The 15,773-nt window shown below is 38.9% G+C and overlaps 1 protein-coding gene across 1 annotated transcript; it reads left to right on the plus strand.

Moving 5' to 3' along the window:
* The first annotated feature begins 7,737 nt into the window (after nt 1-7,737).
* On the plus strand, nt 7,738-15,051 carry LOC144648384 (uncharacterized). The gene is made up of 6 exons (XM_078507961.1): nt 7,738-9,083; nt 9,194-9,409; nt 9,672-9,808; nt 9,948-10,991; nt 11,425-12,418; nt 12,946-15,051. Exons 1-6 carry the CDS (start codon nt 8,852-8,854, stop codon nt 13,854-13,856), a joined length of 3,534 nt encoding a protein of 1,177 aa, XP_078364087.1. The 5' UTR covers nt 7,738-8,851; the 3' UTR covers nt 13,857-15,051.
* The last annotated feature ends 722 nt before the right edge of the window (nt 15,052-15,773 follow it).

Here is a 15,773-nt window from a genome sequence, read left to right on the forward strand (position 1 = left end):
GAGGCTGTAAATACCTCTTCTTTATAAAGATGTCGTCAATCTAAAAGCCCACCATTTTTCAGTTTGGAGGGTTTAACCACTGCAAATTCGTTTGGAAAGATGGAGACCAACAGGCTGCTTGACATTAACTTTCTAACAGGAATGCCGCATATCCTTGAATTGAGGAGATACCAATTTTCTGAATGGCTAAACGAGTGCAGCATTTCAGCCTTTCAAATATTGAAGAGCTCTATGATATACAGCACCCGATCGAAATGAGGACAAATTTCCCGCTCTACTGAGCAATGTCTGAAATTCAACTTCAAGGAATGTTCTTTATCGTATTATTATCACTTACCTGGGTCAGGTCATCGGATATTTTCTCCCACTTCATCTCTTGAAAACTCGCGAATTCTATTGTTTTCTACATTTTCCAGGTTCTGACGAGTTACTTTATCTTCTGCAGTGTGTCAATTCTCACACTAGACAAACATATATTCTCTTCAACCCCCCCCCCCCCAATTAGGGAGAAGAGACTACGAGCACGGTACATGTCCAAGATTTTTTGTAGCCTTTAAAATTGTCATTACAGTTTTGCTGGTAACATGCAAGCTGCCTGAGGATAAGCGTTTTAAGGAGAAGAACTTCCCATTATTAGATAAATATCTTAGGATGCTAAGGGAAGTGAGTTTACAAGCCAAATATTTTAGCGAAATTATAGTGAAAGCCAAAGGACTGATGTAAGCACTCACAGTCGCAGTTCAATAATGCGAAGAAGCAAGGGTTTGAGTAGATTTTCCTTCCATTCTTTGCAAACCAAGTGAAGTCGAAACCTTTTTTTGATTTGAAGGAAACTGAGTATGAACAAAACCAGCTCCAGTGGGAGAAACAGAACATAGACATTTCTAATACAATAAACTGTGTAACGAAAGTAATCAATCAATCAAACTTTATTTTAGAGGGCACGTAATAGTTTTACAACTAATAAATTTGTGGCCCCTCTAATGTACTAAAACTGAATATTAATAACTTATTATATCTATGTTTCACATAATCTGTTACGAGTATGGTTATATATGTTACACTCTGTGTTCATATACAACCTTTGCGCCTGTTTCAAAAGTTTAGGCTCAATAAGTTCTTATAAAAATGGGTGTTGGCATGATGACAGGAGGTTGACTAAGTGCAATGTCGACTTGGATGGCTCCAAGAAGAGCTATATATCAAGAAGATTGAGAAATTGAAGATTTTTATTAACAATTTCACGAATACCAACGAATGCCAGGGAAAAAACCTGGCCAACTCTTCTTGCATGCTTTAAACTACCCCCCAAGACAGCCTTCATGTACATTCTGGCCAAAGCCACACAGAAAGAAAGATAAGAAAGTAACAGACATAAACCAAGGCTTGACTTTAGTGAACATTTACCCAAACCATAATGGTGCTCTGTTACATGTTATCCTTTAGCATTTGTAACAAACTCTTAAAGGGGCAGTATCACGAGAAGTCTTCTAATTTTTTGTGTAAACTGTGATAAAATTCTGAGGGAGCACTCAGTGATCAACATCATTACAACAAAAAGAAAGGCATAAATTCATTCTCCATCATGCGAATAAATGTAATAAATTGTTTTTATTTTTTTCTTTGTTCGTGAGCGGGCGGTATTCTACAAATCCTGCGATCTGATTGGTTCCGGGAGCGGGCGGTATTCTCCAATCCGGCCCTCGACAGCGGGCGGTATCCGTTGCGAGATGAATCGTCGAGTGTACTTTCCGCGCGAAATCATTTTGCAGCGTTGTACGAACGAACACATGAAAGATTTGCTCAGCAAAATCGAAATAGCCGCTCACCAACTGTTGTAAATGCGAAAAGACAGAATAGAAGTGGAATTAAAGGCCTCGAAGTTCTTCTAAAGGCGAGTGTTGATTTTGTTTATGGACAAATTAAGTTCTAGTTGATAGTTTGTTGAGTTTGTGGTTGTTTGTTGTCTGCGCCGGTTTTAAACTTCAATTTTGAGTTAAAACTGTCTTTTTATCGACCACTTCTTTGCCAAAACAAAACACTAGTTGCCATCATTCAAGAAAATGAGATTCCTTAATTAAAAACAGCCAAAATAATTCTGACAATATTGTGCCGTACGTCCAAGCTTCGCATTTCATTTAGTTTCACTTTCGCACTGTTTATCACAAAATAATTATGCTGGGAATTAACGCAGAGCTTATTAATTCGTTAAATACAAGTGTGTATAGCTATACCGAAACTGTCTTTCCGTCAGATAGTTTTTTTTTTTCGGGAAATTCTCAAACTTAGCATCCTGCGAACAGAGTTCTTTATCAAAACATTCATCGGGAAGCCGGAATCGGCGTTTAGTTTTGTCAATGATAATGCTTTGGCTCGATTTTACATTTATGATATATTTACTACTTCAATTTCTTTTTTTTTTTTCTTTTTTTTTTTTTTTTTTAATTGCAAGACACAAACAAGTTACATAACATTACATTACATTACGGTAAGAAGCACTACTTACAACCATTACTTACATTACTTAACTACATCACTTACATTATAATGCTTACACAAGGGCGCTACTTACATTACTCTACTTAACAATGCTCTGCTTACAATATGGTGCTTAGATTACTTATACATTGGTGTTTACAACAGTTACATTTTTTCGAAGAACGTTTACCATAACGACAGCAAAAGTGAACTTACATCTAAGCTTGAATATAATTGTCCAGAAAAAAAAAAAAGAGAGAAGGAGCAAAGATAAATTACAGAATTTTACCCCATAAAGACAAAAATATTTGCAGTTTGTTATTGGCTGTGAAACTTTGTTTTAATATTTGTATATGGTTCTGAAGGCGGAGGAGAAAGCTTTCAAAACATAGTTTGCCGTCGCATGAGCTTGTTGAGAAGATGTGGTACTTTGCAATGAGGAGAGTGACATTAAGTGCCTGCTTGTTTTGAATATTGTCATGTAATCCGTATAGGACAGTGCTTTCTGTTAAAGAAATAAGCTGTGTAAATTTTAAAAACCACCAGTTGGTGAATTTTTCCCAGAAAGCTTTAGTTTCAGAACAGTGGAAGAGCAAGTGGTTTATAGTTTGTTTTTCAGTTTTGCAGAAATTGCATGCAGCACTTTCAGTAATTCCGGCTCGAAAGAGGCTTGATTTAGTTGGTAATATATGGTGAATAACATTATACTGAAATGCAATTAATTTAGAATCTTTGGTTATCGCAAATGGTAGAGTGTACACTTTGTGGATATTTTCTTTGGTGAAGCCGTAATTTAAAATTCTGATTTCTGATGTTGGTGGATTCACTTGGTTGATTAGAAGAGCAGAGTAGGCGGTTCGGGTTGACGGGAGGTCCTGAGAGGGGATTACAGTTTGCAGTAAATTGAATTCATTTCTTAATAACTTCTTCCATTTGGTTGGAATAGCCGAGATGATGCCATAGTAAACTGTGAAAGGAATGTTAATGTTGAACTTGCGCGAGAGTTCGTCCAGTGAGAGAAAATTTTGATTTTCTTTAAGAAAGTGTTTAACTCGGATGATCTGAGCTTTGAACATGGTTTTGTTAAATATCGGTCGACCATTAACTAGGATGCAGCTATTATTCCAGATAATTTTATTTTGAATGAGGGATTCGTCTGAGAATTTGTCGGTGTTATATTCTTGCCAATATTTGAGAAGAGTGTGGTAAAATGGTGGTAGGTTGTCTTGGTGTAGGTACTTGATGTCGTATTGACATTCTGTTAAAAAGGAGAGACCGCCATAGTGCGCAGCTGCGAATTCTGGGATTACCTTCCAGGCTGCATCGACGTTTTCAGTAATTCGCTTGATCCAAGCAATTTTGAGAGCTTTGTCCATGAGTTCAAAATCCATCATCTTTAGACCTCCTTGCTTTATGCTACTAATAATGGTCTTTTTTTTTTATTTTTGCTGGTTTTCCTTCCCATATAAAATTGAATGTTAATTTGTTAATTTCTTTCACGTAAAACTCAGGAATTTCTAACACAGAGGTGTTGTATATCAGCTTCGATAAACCTAAAGTCTTAACTATTTTTATCCTACCATGCAGAGTAAGTTTCCTTCTTTTCCATCCATTGAATGTTTTTTCTAACTTGCGGATTTTCTCTCCAAAATTCAAATTATTTGCTTCATCGGCATTGTAGGAAAAGAAAACACCGAGGGCTCGGATCGGTTCTTGGGGCCATCTGAAGTTGTATGGTGTATCCGTTTTGTTTCTCCAGGCGCCTAGCCACATTGCCTCTGTTTTGCTTGTATTGATTTCTAGACCGGAGGTATGTTTTGATCACTGAGACTTGATCGTTTACAAACACCGTGGTGTCGTCTGCGAATTGCGTAAGTTTTATTTCTTTCTTGCCGACGTTGATGCCTTTGATGGACTCGTTATTTTTCAAGGCTCTTGCGAGAAGTTCAATGCCGATCACGAAAAGGACACCTGATAGTGGGCATCCTTGCCTGACGCCTCGATGCAATTGAAAAAAAGGCGAAGCGTGACCGTTGTTCAGGACACAGCTGGATACATTTTGATAAATAACTTCTATCCATCTTTGAATGTCTGGTCCGAAATTAAACATTTTGAGTGCAGATAGCAAGTAGTTCCATTCAATTGTATCAAAAGCTTTTCGAAAGTCTAGAAAAATAGCAATTCCAGGTAAGTTCGCATTTTTCGTAAAAAAATAACATCTTGAATCAGTCTAATATTTTCACCTATGTAGCGACCCTTCACATAACACGTTTGGTCGGGGTTGATAATTTTAGGCAAAACTTTTTCTAGTCTCTTCGCAATGACTTTTGTAAGTATTTTATAGTCTAAATTTAGTAACGAGATCGGTCGCAAGTTCTCTAATAAGGATTTGTCTTTGTCTTTTTTGGGAATGAGAGAAATTACACCGCGTCGTTGACTAATCGACAGTGATCCGGTTTGAAAGGCGAAATGAAAACTTGACAACATTTCAGATCGTAGCTCGGGCCAAAAGAATTTGTAGAATTCTACAGGAAAGCCGTCGGTTCCTGGCGTTTTGTCTTTTTTAAACCCGTTGATTGCATTTAGACATTCAGCTTCCGTGATGGGACCGTCGCATAACTGTTGTTCGTCGTGTGATAATGGTGTTACATTTTCGGCTTTAAAAAACGAGGACTCTTGGGAGCTGGTATTGTCGGTTTCTTTGGATTGGTAAATTGATTCGTAGAACTTTTTCTGTTCGTTTAGAATTGCAAATTGGTCGTAAATATATGTGTCGTTTATTTTTAGTTTGTGGATGGTTTTTTTGGTTTGACTACGTTTTTCTAAGTTGTAAAAATATCTGGTGTTGCGTTCGCCTTCGTCGTACCATCGTACTTTGCTTCTAAGGATTGCTCCTTTTGTCTTAAAGTGCATTATTTTTTGTAAGCGCAATTTGGCTGCATATAGGTCATTTAAATCATGATTATTTTTCGGATTGTTTGCCAATTTTTGCTGAAGTTCATTTATTTTGTTTTGAAGTTCTACTTCTTCACTTTTGCGTTTTTTTGCTTTCGTTTTAGCATACTTGACTGTAAAACCTCGTATTTCCATTTTTAACAGATCCCATTTCAAGCCTTTGTCGTCAATGCTTTCATATTTGGTTTTATACACATTCATGTTTTTGCGTAGATCATTAACATAATCTTCATCTTTTAGTAGTGAAGTGTTAAACTTCCAGAATCCCGGGCCCCTCTTTTGTTTGTTGATTTCAGCTTGAAGGTGTAATGAGATCGCAGAGTGATCAGTTTCTGGAGCATGAAAAATTTTATTGGACGCGACAATGCTTGTGAGCTCTTCTGAGATTAGGAAGAAGTCTAACCTGCACTGAATTTTGTGTGACTTGTTTCTCCAAGTATAAGATTCTAATTCGGGGTTTAAGCGACGCCAGACGCACTTCAATTTCTTTGATTGAATCTCTTCAGTGTTAATTTAATATGCTGAACCTTTCTGTAAATGCGGTTCATTTAATTTATTTCGAACTAAATAACAAACAGCATTTTACACTCTTGCTAACCCGTCGATCGACTCAACATTGAAATTAAATGGCGCGCGTATACAAACAAAGATTTTGTGACACAATCTTTCTAGGTTTCTTTTAAAAACAAATAAAGTGGGAAAAAAATAAAAACGTTATTCACCAGCCTAGGTCGGTCCGTATTGGGAAAAACTGTGCCCTTGGTCTTGGAACCGCCCGAGGCCGCAGGCCGAGGGCGGTATCCAAGACCTCGGGCACAGTTTTTCCCAATACGGACCTCCCGGCTGGTGAATAACCTATATTTAAGTGATGTTCTTCCAAGTAATATTGTCAAACTTGAAAACTTTGGCCAGACGTTTTAAAGTTTAAGCTACTACAGTCCCATCCATCTGTATCCAAAGCAGTTTTCATGACTAGTACAGTTTGTTAGAGCAAGGCCAGTCCACTATTAGATTTCCAATAAATACCAACACCTTCATTGCATTTCTAAGTAGCACTTAATTCTTGTTACACTGTCCTTACAAATTTAATAAACACTCACATAAGTTTTAGTGAGGAAATGATTACAGAAGTGATGAAAAACTGCAGATTGTACTTTGCCATAAATTAAAAAAATATCATAGAGGAATGTAATTATTATTCAGGCATACAGTTTACAAGACTTGCTAGCTTTTTACATGTCCTCTCGATAAAAAACGTGTAACTGAAACTTTCAATAGTTTGGTTTGGTAAGTAAATTTGGCCACCATACCACTTCAAGTTCACATGTAGCTCTTTCTTCTCTCTCCTTGCAAATCACCTTGCAGAAAGTCTGTCAAATGAGCAGACCTTGGCATCACTTTTCTTTCTTCCATAGACGCACCTGCTCTGGCAACAGAAGTGCTACTAATGTTCTACTTAACCAATACTTTCTCCAGCAGTTCAAGACCTTTATTGTGCAGCCTTTCAGGTAGTTTTCAGTCATAAAGAGATGAGTACTTAAAAGTATTTCCGTAATCATTTAAGTACCTCTCAAAGCCATTCAGAAATGATGGAAGCGACATTTTTCATTGTCACATGTAGAGGCTGCTCCTTTACATTCTTGTATCCCTTTCATGCTTAAACACCTAAGTTCGTCTGTGCTGCTTGAACCGTGTTTTACTACTTGTAATTTGGTTCTGGAGTTATCCTGGCAGAGTAGCATCTCAAACCTGCCACAAGTTTTCAAGGGACAAAAAAGCCTGAAGTAAGACAGAAGATTGGAAATTGCGTTACTCCAGACATCCTCCACACGTCTTTCGTTGCATCAGTGGAATTTGAACTTTTCTCTCCCCAAGGAAAGGTCCAGCCAGCAACTTGATATTGTACATTTTGTATGAAATCTTAAGAGACAGATTCTGAATTTTTCGAGAATCGTCCGACAGAAAGGGAATTTCAATTTTATTTTTATTTGCCCCAAATAAACCTTTTAGTAAACTATTTTCGAAAATGACATTAAACGGTTCAGTTTCCTTTAACTTTTTTTAAAATTTAGAAAAGTTAAAAATTCGAAAAGCACATCCACCGTGGCGACCATTTTGGATGAAATTTAAGGTGTTTTCACGACACTCGTGTATACATACCAAACAACTACTCAGTATACCCTTTACACAGCTGTTTAGGTATCTCTTAAAGTTTATTTTCAGATATATTTTGTTTGAAAATATCACGTTTAAGAAAAGTTACGATCTTCGACAACCGACCCATTTCTAGAACATAAACGACAGGGCGAATATTAGCTAACTTCAAGATTGTCAAATGCGGTCTGGTATATTGTTTTGGAGTTAAAAAACAACACCAAATTGAAGCTAAACCTTTCTTCGCTCTGTCTGAAAAATATTACTGGTAGCCCGTAAAAACTGTTCCGCTGAGAGAATTAACCATAAAGGCTATTTTCGCTCTGACTCTCTCTATTTATAGTAACTATTTGTGAATTTGTCCCGAAATATAATTCTTCCTAGCGGCTTTTGTACCGTAAAGATCCCGATTAATGCCACGAAAGAACTTGAACGTTTAAACAGGTTTTAAAATTCAGTGTGCATCGGTCTTGGTAGTTGCCCTAGTATGAAAGAACAGCTTTCGTTGCGGGATTAGTAATTAGGAAGATGTACGTTTCGGTCTCGACATTCTGTCTGGATGTGAACGGCGTGGTATAAATTAAATTAAAGGCAAATCACGATTCTCATAGATAGAACAAAATAAAACATAATCCGACCCAATTTACTTAAAACATGTTCATGCTACAAAATCCTTACGTGTGAGAGCGTGATATGATGGATAAATTTATAGAAAAGAGCCACAACTAATCATGAAACAGGAAATATTATCTGTTTGTTTATTTCCGCTTCAATAACTTGAGAATTAGTTAAGGCATTTGTTACTGCGTAGCCGTCCTGCTTTCTTTTCACATCGGTCAAAAGAATGATCATTTATGCTAAAAAAAAGTTGAATCGATCGATTTTATATGAAGAAAAAGAAAGTGACAAAATCCTTCGATACAACGATTTTCCGTAAACATTGTCATCACGCAAAATTTGTCATTCACAAACATCGTCTTCATTTCCTCGACTTTAATTTAAATACTTCATTTTCAGGCAGATGATTATAAAGCTTTAACACGTACCTTAATTCTTCCGCAGTGCATAAAATGAAAAGGACCCGCTTCTCGCCGATTATTAATTAGAGGGAAGGGACTTTTACACCTAAAAGTTTTTTGTGTTGCGTGACAAAAACGCCAAAATACATGCATAGTTAATTAGATTCAGGAAAACAGTACGCAATGTTTTTACGCTGTGGTCACATTTCGCAGAATTTTTACTCTTTTTTGTGATCTACTTGTGAATGTTTTTTAACAACAAATACTTTTCGATATTATTTCTCGCCATTATGGCGTGCTGTAGCTATTCGGAATTGGTGAGTGGGGATTGTGGATCAAGCCTTGATAACCCAACTAACATCAAATGTGTTACTTTACGCGAGTGCACGAAGGAAGTCTACAGTCACCTAGTTTTTTGCAAAGTTAGCGACGACAGCGAGATTGATACTGAATGGAAGTTATTGCTTGCAAGAGCAGGTAATGTGCAAAATTCGATGTATAATGAGACTCATTTTTACAATATTTCACACTAACAATAATTCCGCCGGCAACAACAAGGAAATAATACCAAGTTTGTTGTTGTTTAGGTGTATTTGAAGTTGATGAATCTCACCTAGCAATGAACATATGCCCTCGTCATCGGGACTTGTTTGGTGTGCGCTGGAGGTCTTCTAAGACAAACTGCACCATACCAGATGAAATAGCTTCCCACAAATCAAAAGCGAAAGGCCTTTGTGGTTTACGGAGAAAGCAGTCACAATTTGTCTACCACAGAACCCAAAAGCTTATTCCAGTAGGGTCCAGTGAGTACCATGATGTTTTAAAGAAAACCATATATACGTACTAATTCAGTGGTGTTGTTTTAAAGTTAACCATATACACGTGCTTATTCAGTGGTTCAGTTGACCTGTTGACGGTTTAATTAAAATCCGGACAACAGACGATACAGCGCCTGATCATTGTAGTCCAGTCTTAACTCCTGTCACCCTGGCAATGTTATTATCACACCAATAGGAAAATTTAAATATCCGTTATATATCTAAAATTGTTTTTGTACTTTATTAGAAATTTGCAAGCGATGTAAAGAGCATCTCACAGGAAGTTTGAGCATTGACGTAAGCTTTCAAAGTTTTCACGATCAGCCAGAGCTAGTGACACCAAATGTGATAGAGGAGCCCACTCCAAAGTCTCTAACAATTAAGGTAAGAATTTGAACAAACGGAATAATCATGCCTAACAGAATGATAGTTGTTATCTTAAGGCCATTTTCAGTGACAAATTAATATATCAACCATGATAATAAAAAGAGGAGCTTAACGCGGTTTTCTTTCTCATTTGCAGGCACGTAAAGAAGTCTCAAGCTCGTCATCTGATGAATTAACCGAAGGCATCAGGGGCATTAAAATTACTGACGAGAGCTACTTACTTTCCTCTGATGCTGGAAGCGAGGTGTCATCAACAACCGATGCGAGTGGGGCCTCTTCTGACGATTGCGCTCGCCGTCAGAAATTAAACGTGTTCTTAGAGGAGTGTGGAATCCAACCACTTGGAAGGGCGTGGCTTGCATGGCGTGAAATTAGCGAGAGAACAAAAGAGAGATATCTGAAGCAGACATCAGAGATCGTGTCCTCAGTGCTTAGGGTAATTTCTTCAGAAAACTCCCCTGATCTGTGGAAAGAACTGCAATCTTCATGCATTGTGAACGATATGCTGGGCATAAGTCAAACAACTCTTCCCTCCGAGGTGGCCTACTTGGAAGCTCTTGCGGAGGCGTACAAATTGGCGAAGAGCTGGGATACCCGCCGACAAGTATTGTCTACCATGGCTGGTGTGGCAAGTTTTAAGTCTATTTCAGAATATATCCCAGGGCTCACACGATACCGTTTTACTATGGCTAACCTGCATGGCCTTCAGCATGGCCGGGGCGCCCAAGTCCCAAAGAAGAGCACTCCACATTTTCGAATAGACAGACAGCAGCTTGACCACTTTCTAAGTTTCATCACGAGCCCACATTTAATTCAGGATCTGCCTTTTGGGGAGAAGCACTTACAGTTGTCGAATGGGAAAGTGCTAACAGTGCCGAACGTAATCCGCACTATGATTCCCAGTCGAATTGTGTTGCAGTATAAGCGTTTTTGCGCCGAAAGCAATTTCAAGCCATTTAGCGATAGCACTATGCTTCGAGTGTTATCCGAATGCAGTGCATCAGTGCGAAAGTCGCTACAGGGTCTCGATTATTTAGCAGCTGATGGTTCACGCGCCTTTGATACCCTGGCAGAGATAATAGAGGTAGTCTCCTCCAAAGCAGATGGCGGCAAAAAGTGGGCAGATGAGATGCGAGAGACTCTAAAAGAGGGAAAATTTTATTTGAAAGGAGATTATAAGGTAAGGTTTGGCCTAGTCAGTTCCGGACTCTTTCTAGTAAGGGCGAGCGAAAAAGCGAACTTTTCCCAACCTCGCATCTTCGCTCACCACCAACTATTGATAGCCTGGAATAGACTATTTTCCAGGTAAATACACATCTCATACATATATGTTTGGATTTATCAAAACCAGGTCAAGGAAAGTTTCACCGTTTTAAGGGCTAGTGCAAATCGCTGTAAACGCGTTTTTTCTCGCCAGAATCTCCAAACTCGATGATATAAAAACTAAAGGGAATGTCAGTCTTTTTTTCTCTTCTCCTCTCTCTTCTCTACCTTTCAGCGCTGTATTTCTTTTTTTTTTCCTTTCTTGTGGCGTTTTAAGCCAATTCCCGCAGTAACGTACTTTTTCAAGAATACTGACGTCAGACATATATATATCCATTGTTTGACTGTAGGTTCATGTTAATGATCAGTCACATGTGGCAGACCATTGTACTGTGTTCGCTTTGAGTGACAAATCTGATGCAGACTTCAGAAAGGAGTGTGACCACAGTCACGACGAGGTATGTGACCAATGTGAGGCCCTCAGTGCTGCAATAGAAGATATCAAGAGAGTTGTTCAGAATGCTGCTTTTGATTCAATTGACGACAAAGAGGAGTATTTATACCTGTGTCACACCGCTGCGCATGCAATACAAGCGTGGAAATGCCACCAGTTAAGATCCGTCCGTCAAGACCAGGCTCGCCTAGATGTAATTGAAAGTTTAAATGAAGAAAGAGTGTTTATAGTGAGTGATTGGGCGATGAAATTTCTTCCACAAATGTTTCGAGAATCCCAGCAAGATTGGTTTGGTAAAAGGGGGATATCTTGGCATATCTCTGTTGTGTTTCGTCGCCTAAGTGGTGTTCTACAGTCACAAGCGTTTGTTCATGTAATCCAATCTTGTTCACAAGAAAGCCACGCTGCTGTGATGATAATGCAGCACGTTCTGCAAACGCTGAAAATTGAACACCCAGAGGTAACCCAGGCATTCTTCCGCCAAGATAATGCCGGGTGTTACCACTGCTCCAACACAGTCTCGTCTCTAGCACAAATGGAAAGGGTGGTTGGCATCAAAGTTATAGGCGTGGATTTCAGCGATCCTCAGGGTGGCAAGGGGCCAGCTGACAGGCTTGCTGCCACCTGCAAATGCCACATCAGAATTCATATTAACGAGGGTCACAATGTAACAACCGCACAAGAAATGAAAGAAGCTTTGCTCTCACATGGAGGAATTGCAGGCGTAAGAGTAGCTGTAATACCTTGTATAGAGGAGCCCTCGGTGCTGGAGCAGAAGATACCTGGGATAAACAAGCTTAACAATTTTGCATTCACTGACGATGGGCTCCTGGTCTATCGCGCTTACGGCATTGGGCCAGGCAAAAGCCTCAGTTTGCACACCGACTCAGGTAAATGGTTTACATAGTTCGTATTATTATTTAAAGAACAAGGACGGCAGCAATCATTTTACATTTAATCTGTAACAAATTAGATACACATTTACGGCACTGTGGACAGTCGTTTTTCACCCTTGTGTAAACACGTGTTCTTACGCGGGGACTGCGCAAGAAAAATTTGAGTGGGGGGGGGGGTGGCTGAAAGTCGAACCCTGGAGTGACTCAACTTAGGGGGGTCGGTAGGAGGACAGGGGCATGCTCCCCCGGAAAAAAAATAAAAAAATAACGCTACTCACTGACCTTCAGGGTCAGCATTAACTTTTTTTTTTAATGTTAGTAACTGCCGTTACTTTCGTCCTTTACAAACTAAATCAATAATATGGCTTCCAGAAACAAAATATTTTCAGTGATTTTTCGTTTGTTTTTTATTCATTATATTTTTTTCTGTTACTGTAAAAAAGTGGGGGGGGGGGGGGCTAAAGCCCCCTGGCCCCTCCCTTTGAACGGTCCCTGTTACGTTTGCTGTTCTTTGTTGACAGGCGCTGTTACATCCATCTCCACTCCATTTTCTGCTGGTGACTTCAAAGAAGTGGCGCAGAAGCCAGTTAATACGCAAACCCATTGCTCTACATCTGAGGCGGCCGAAAATGTCCAGGAGTCAGATTCAGAAGGATCTGGAGAAGCTGCTGTGTTTTCCTGCCCGCAAGAGGGGTGTGTTCGCGTTTTTCAGCGACTTTCCTCGCTTGAAAAACATCTTTCACTTGAATCTTGCACCAAAACACTGGAGAGACAGTCTTTATCAGACATCGCTAAGATAACGTATGCCTCTCTGCTGCAAGAAGGCGCGGCACCGATTCCAAGTACGTGTCCCACGTCTACTGAACACCGCGTTGTTTCCTCGTTTATTCTTTCAGAAGGTTGGGCCCTTAGAGCCCCAAAAAAATCCTACAGATTTAATACAAAACAGAAGGAATATTTGGAGGCCAAGTTCAATGTTGGTCAAGTTACTGGAAGAAAAGTGAATCCCGATGTTGTCGTTAAAGACATGCGACGCGCAAGAGACGAGGGCGGAGAGAAACTTTTTTCTAGTTCCGAATTCCTAACGGTCCAACAAGTCACTTCGTTCTTTTCCCGTCTTGCTGCAAAAAGGCGACAGCAATTAGCCACTGAAGAAGACGTATGTGCAGCAACAGAAGAGGAAAACTTTTGTACGGCAAGAGAATCTGTTCTGTCGTCCTTAGATCTGCAACATCCGATAACATATGACCAATTCAACATTTGTGCATTGGTCCGGGAGAGCAAGCTCAATAAGTTAAAAGTTGCTATGCTTCAAGTAATTTGCGAAGCTCTCAATTTGGAAACACCTGTACCAGCCGTCAAGAGAAAAGCTCCTTACACAGCTTTGCTGGTTGATGCCGTAAGCAAGTGTTCCTGTAGCGACACTGGTTGAGTTGACGTCATCCATGTCATGATTGTTATCATAATAGTCGTCCCTAGAAATTAACTGTTTTGTTGTGTTATATGACACTGTGTCATCTGACAAGATTTAGTAGAATACGTATTTTCATATTATGAGGCCCGAAGTATTACTTTTTCAAACCTATTTTATACCCCACCTGTTTCTCCACTGATCTGCCTATTTTTATGCCTTTTTTATCGAGAAGGTGGTGGTAAGAGTGGAGGGTGATCGAATTTTGTATGAATTTTACCAACTGGTGCACCCTCTCATTGGGAGATTAAAATGTAATTTAGATTCCATTCGCTTTGCCCCGCCGCACCTCCCCTGAGGGAAGTTTGTAGGGTGATCAGACGCAAGGGAAATTACCGTGACTGGGGCTGTGTCACGTAATTGCATTCCGTGAGTTTGCGCGCGAACAAACGGTTGGTAACAATATCACACACCAGGTGCTGTTTATAGAAATGTTATATAGTGCAGAATCGTTTCACTTGTTAAAACGTCGAGTTTGGAGACATTTCTGCCGCCCAGTTGATCATTTCTAGCGGTTGTTTAGTTTGGTTGGTTAGGAACATTGTAGACATTTATGTAAGTATATTGTGTGTACATTTAAGAAGTAATATTTATAATTTATGATCACAAACAAGCCGCAGTTTCGTTACTATTTATGTTAACACCGAGGTTATCTTTGCATTTATCGTGATGGTTAATTCAGTTATTTTTAAACAGCAAAGGTTCAGGACGAGACAAATGCAAATATTAGCCGTCACGAAACTGGAAGTTTTAAATTCGTTTGAGTCACGTCCAGTAGGGTCAGCAATGTTCAAATAAATACGTTCCCCCTTAAAGAAAATAATGTTAAACATTAATAGATTTAAGCACATAAAAGGTGATTTTAACATCACACAACCGTAGTTTTGCACAATAAGACAACCTGAACTATCATTGAAGGGACGCAAATGTTTACTTTTCTCTTTTCCTTCTGTAAACACGCCGACGGTTTGATTTATTCCCGGGTAGTTTTTCTGTGATTTAATTAAGATAAAGAAATACTTACGCTCCCATCATTAAGGACTTTATACCATGAACATGTTTTAAGTAAATTGGGTCGGATTATGTTTTATTTTGTTCTATCTATGAGAAGCGTGATTTGCCTTTAATTTAATTTATACCACGCCGTTCACATCCAGACAGAATGTCGAGACCGAAACGTACATCTTCTTAATTACTAATCCCGCAACGAAAGCTGTTCTTTCATACTAGGGCAACTACCAAGACCGATGCACACTGAATTTTAAAACCTGTTTAAACGTTCAAGTTCTTTCGTGGCATTAATCGGGATCTTTACGGTACAAAAGCCGCTAGGAAGAATTATATTTCGGGACAAATTCACAAATAGTTACTATAAATAGAGAGAGTCAGAGCGAAAATAGCCTTTATGGTTAATTCTCTCAGCGGAACAGTTTTTACGGGCTACCAGTAATATTTTTCAGACAGAGCGAAGAAAGGTTTAGCTTCAATTTGGTGTTGTTTTTTAACTCCAAAACAATATACCAGACCGCATTTGACAATCTTGAAGTTAGCTAATATTCGCCCTGTCGTTTATGTTCTAGAAATGGGTCGGTTGTCGAAGATCGTAACTTTTCTTAAACGTGATATTTTCAAACAAAATATATCTGAAAATAAACTTCAAGAGATACCTAAACAGCTGTGTAAAGGGTATACTGAGTAGTTGTTTGGTATGTATACACGAGTGTCGTGAAAACACCTTAAATTTCATCCAAAATGGTCGCCACGGTGGATGTGCTTTTCGAATTTTTAACTTTTCTTAATTTTAAAAAAAGTTAAAGGAAACTGAACCGTTTAATGTCATTTTCGAAAATAGTTTACTAAAAGGTTTATTTGGGGCAA

Source organism: Oculina patagonica, chromosome 4 (genome assembly GCF_052425735.1).
Source record: "Oculina patagonica isolate OP01 chromosome 4, crgOcupat, whole genome shotgun sequence".
Lineage (NCBI taxonomy): Eukaryota > Metazoa > Cnidaria > Anthozoa > Scleractinia > Oculinidae > Oculina > Oculina patagonica.

Coding starts and splice junctions, on each gene's coding strand:
- LOC144648384 (XM_078507961.1), top strand. CDS start 8,852: ATGTTTTTTAACAACAAATACTTTTCGATATTATTTCTCGCCATTATG. Junction 9,809..9,947: donor CAAAGTCTCTAACAATTAAG/GTAAGAATTTGA, acceptor TCTCATTTGCAG/GCACGTAAAGAAGTCTCAAG. Junction 10,992..11,424: donor ATTTGAAAGGAGATTATAAG/GTAAGGTTTGGC, acceptor GTTTGACTGTAG/GTTCATGTTAATGATCAGTC.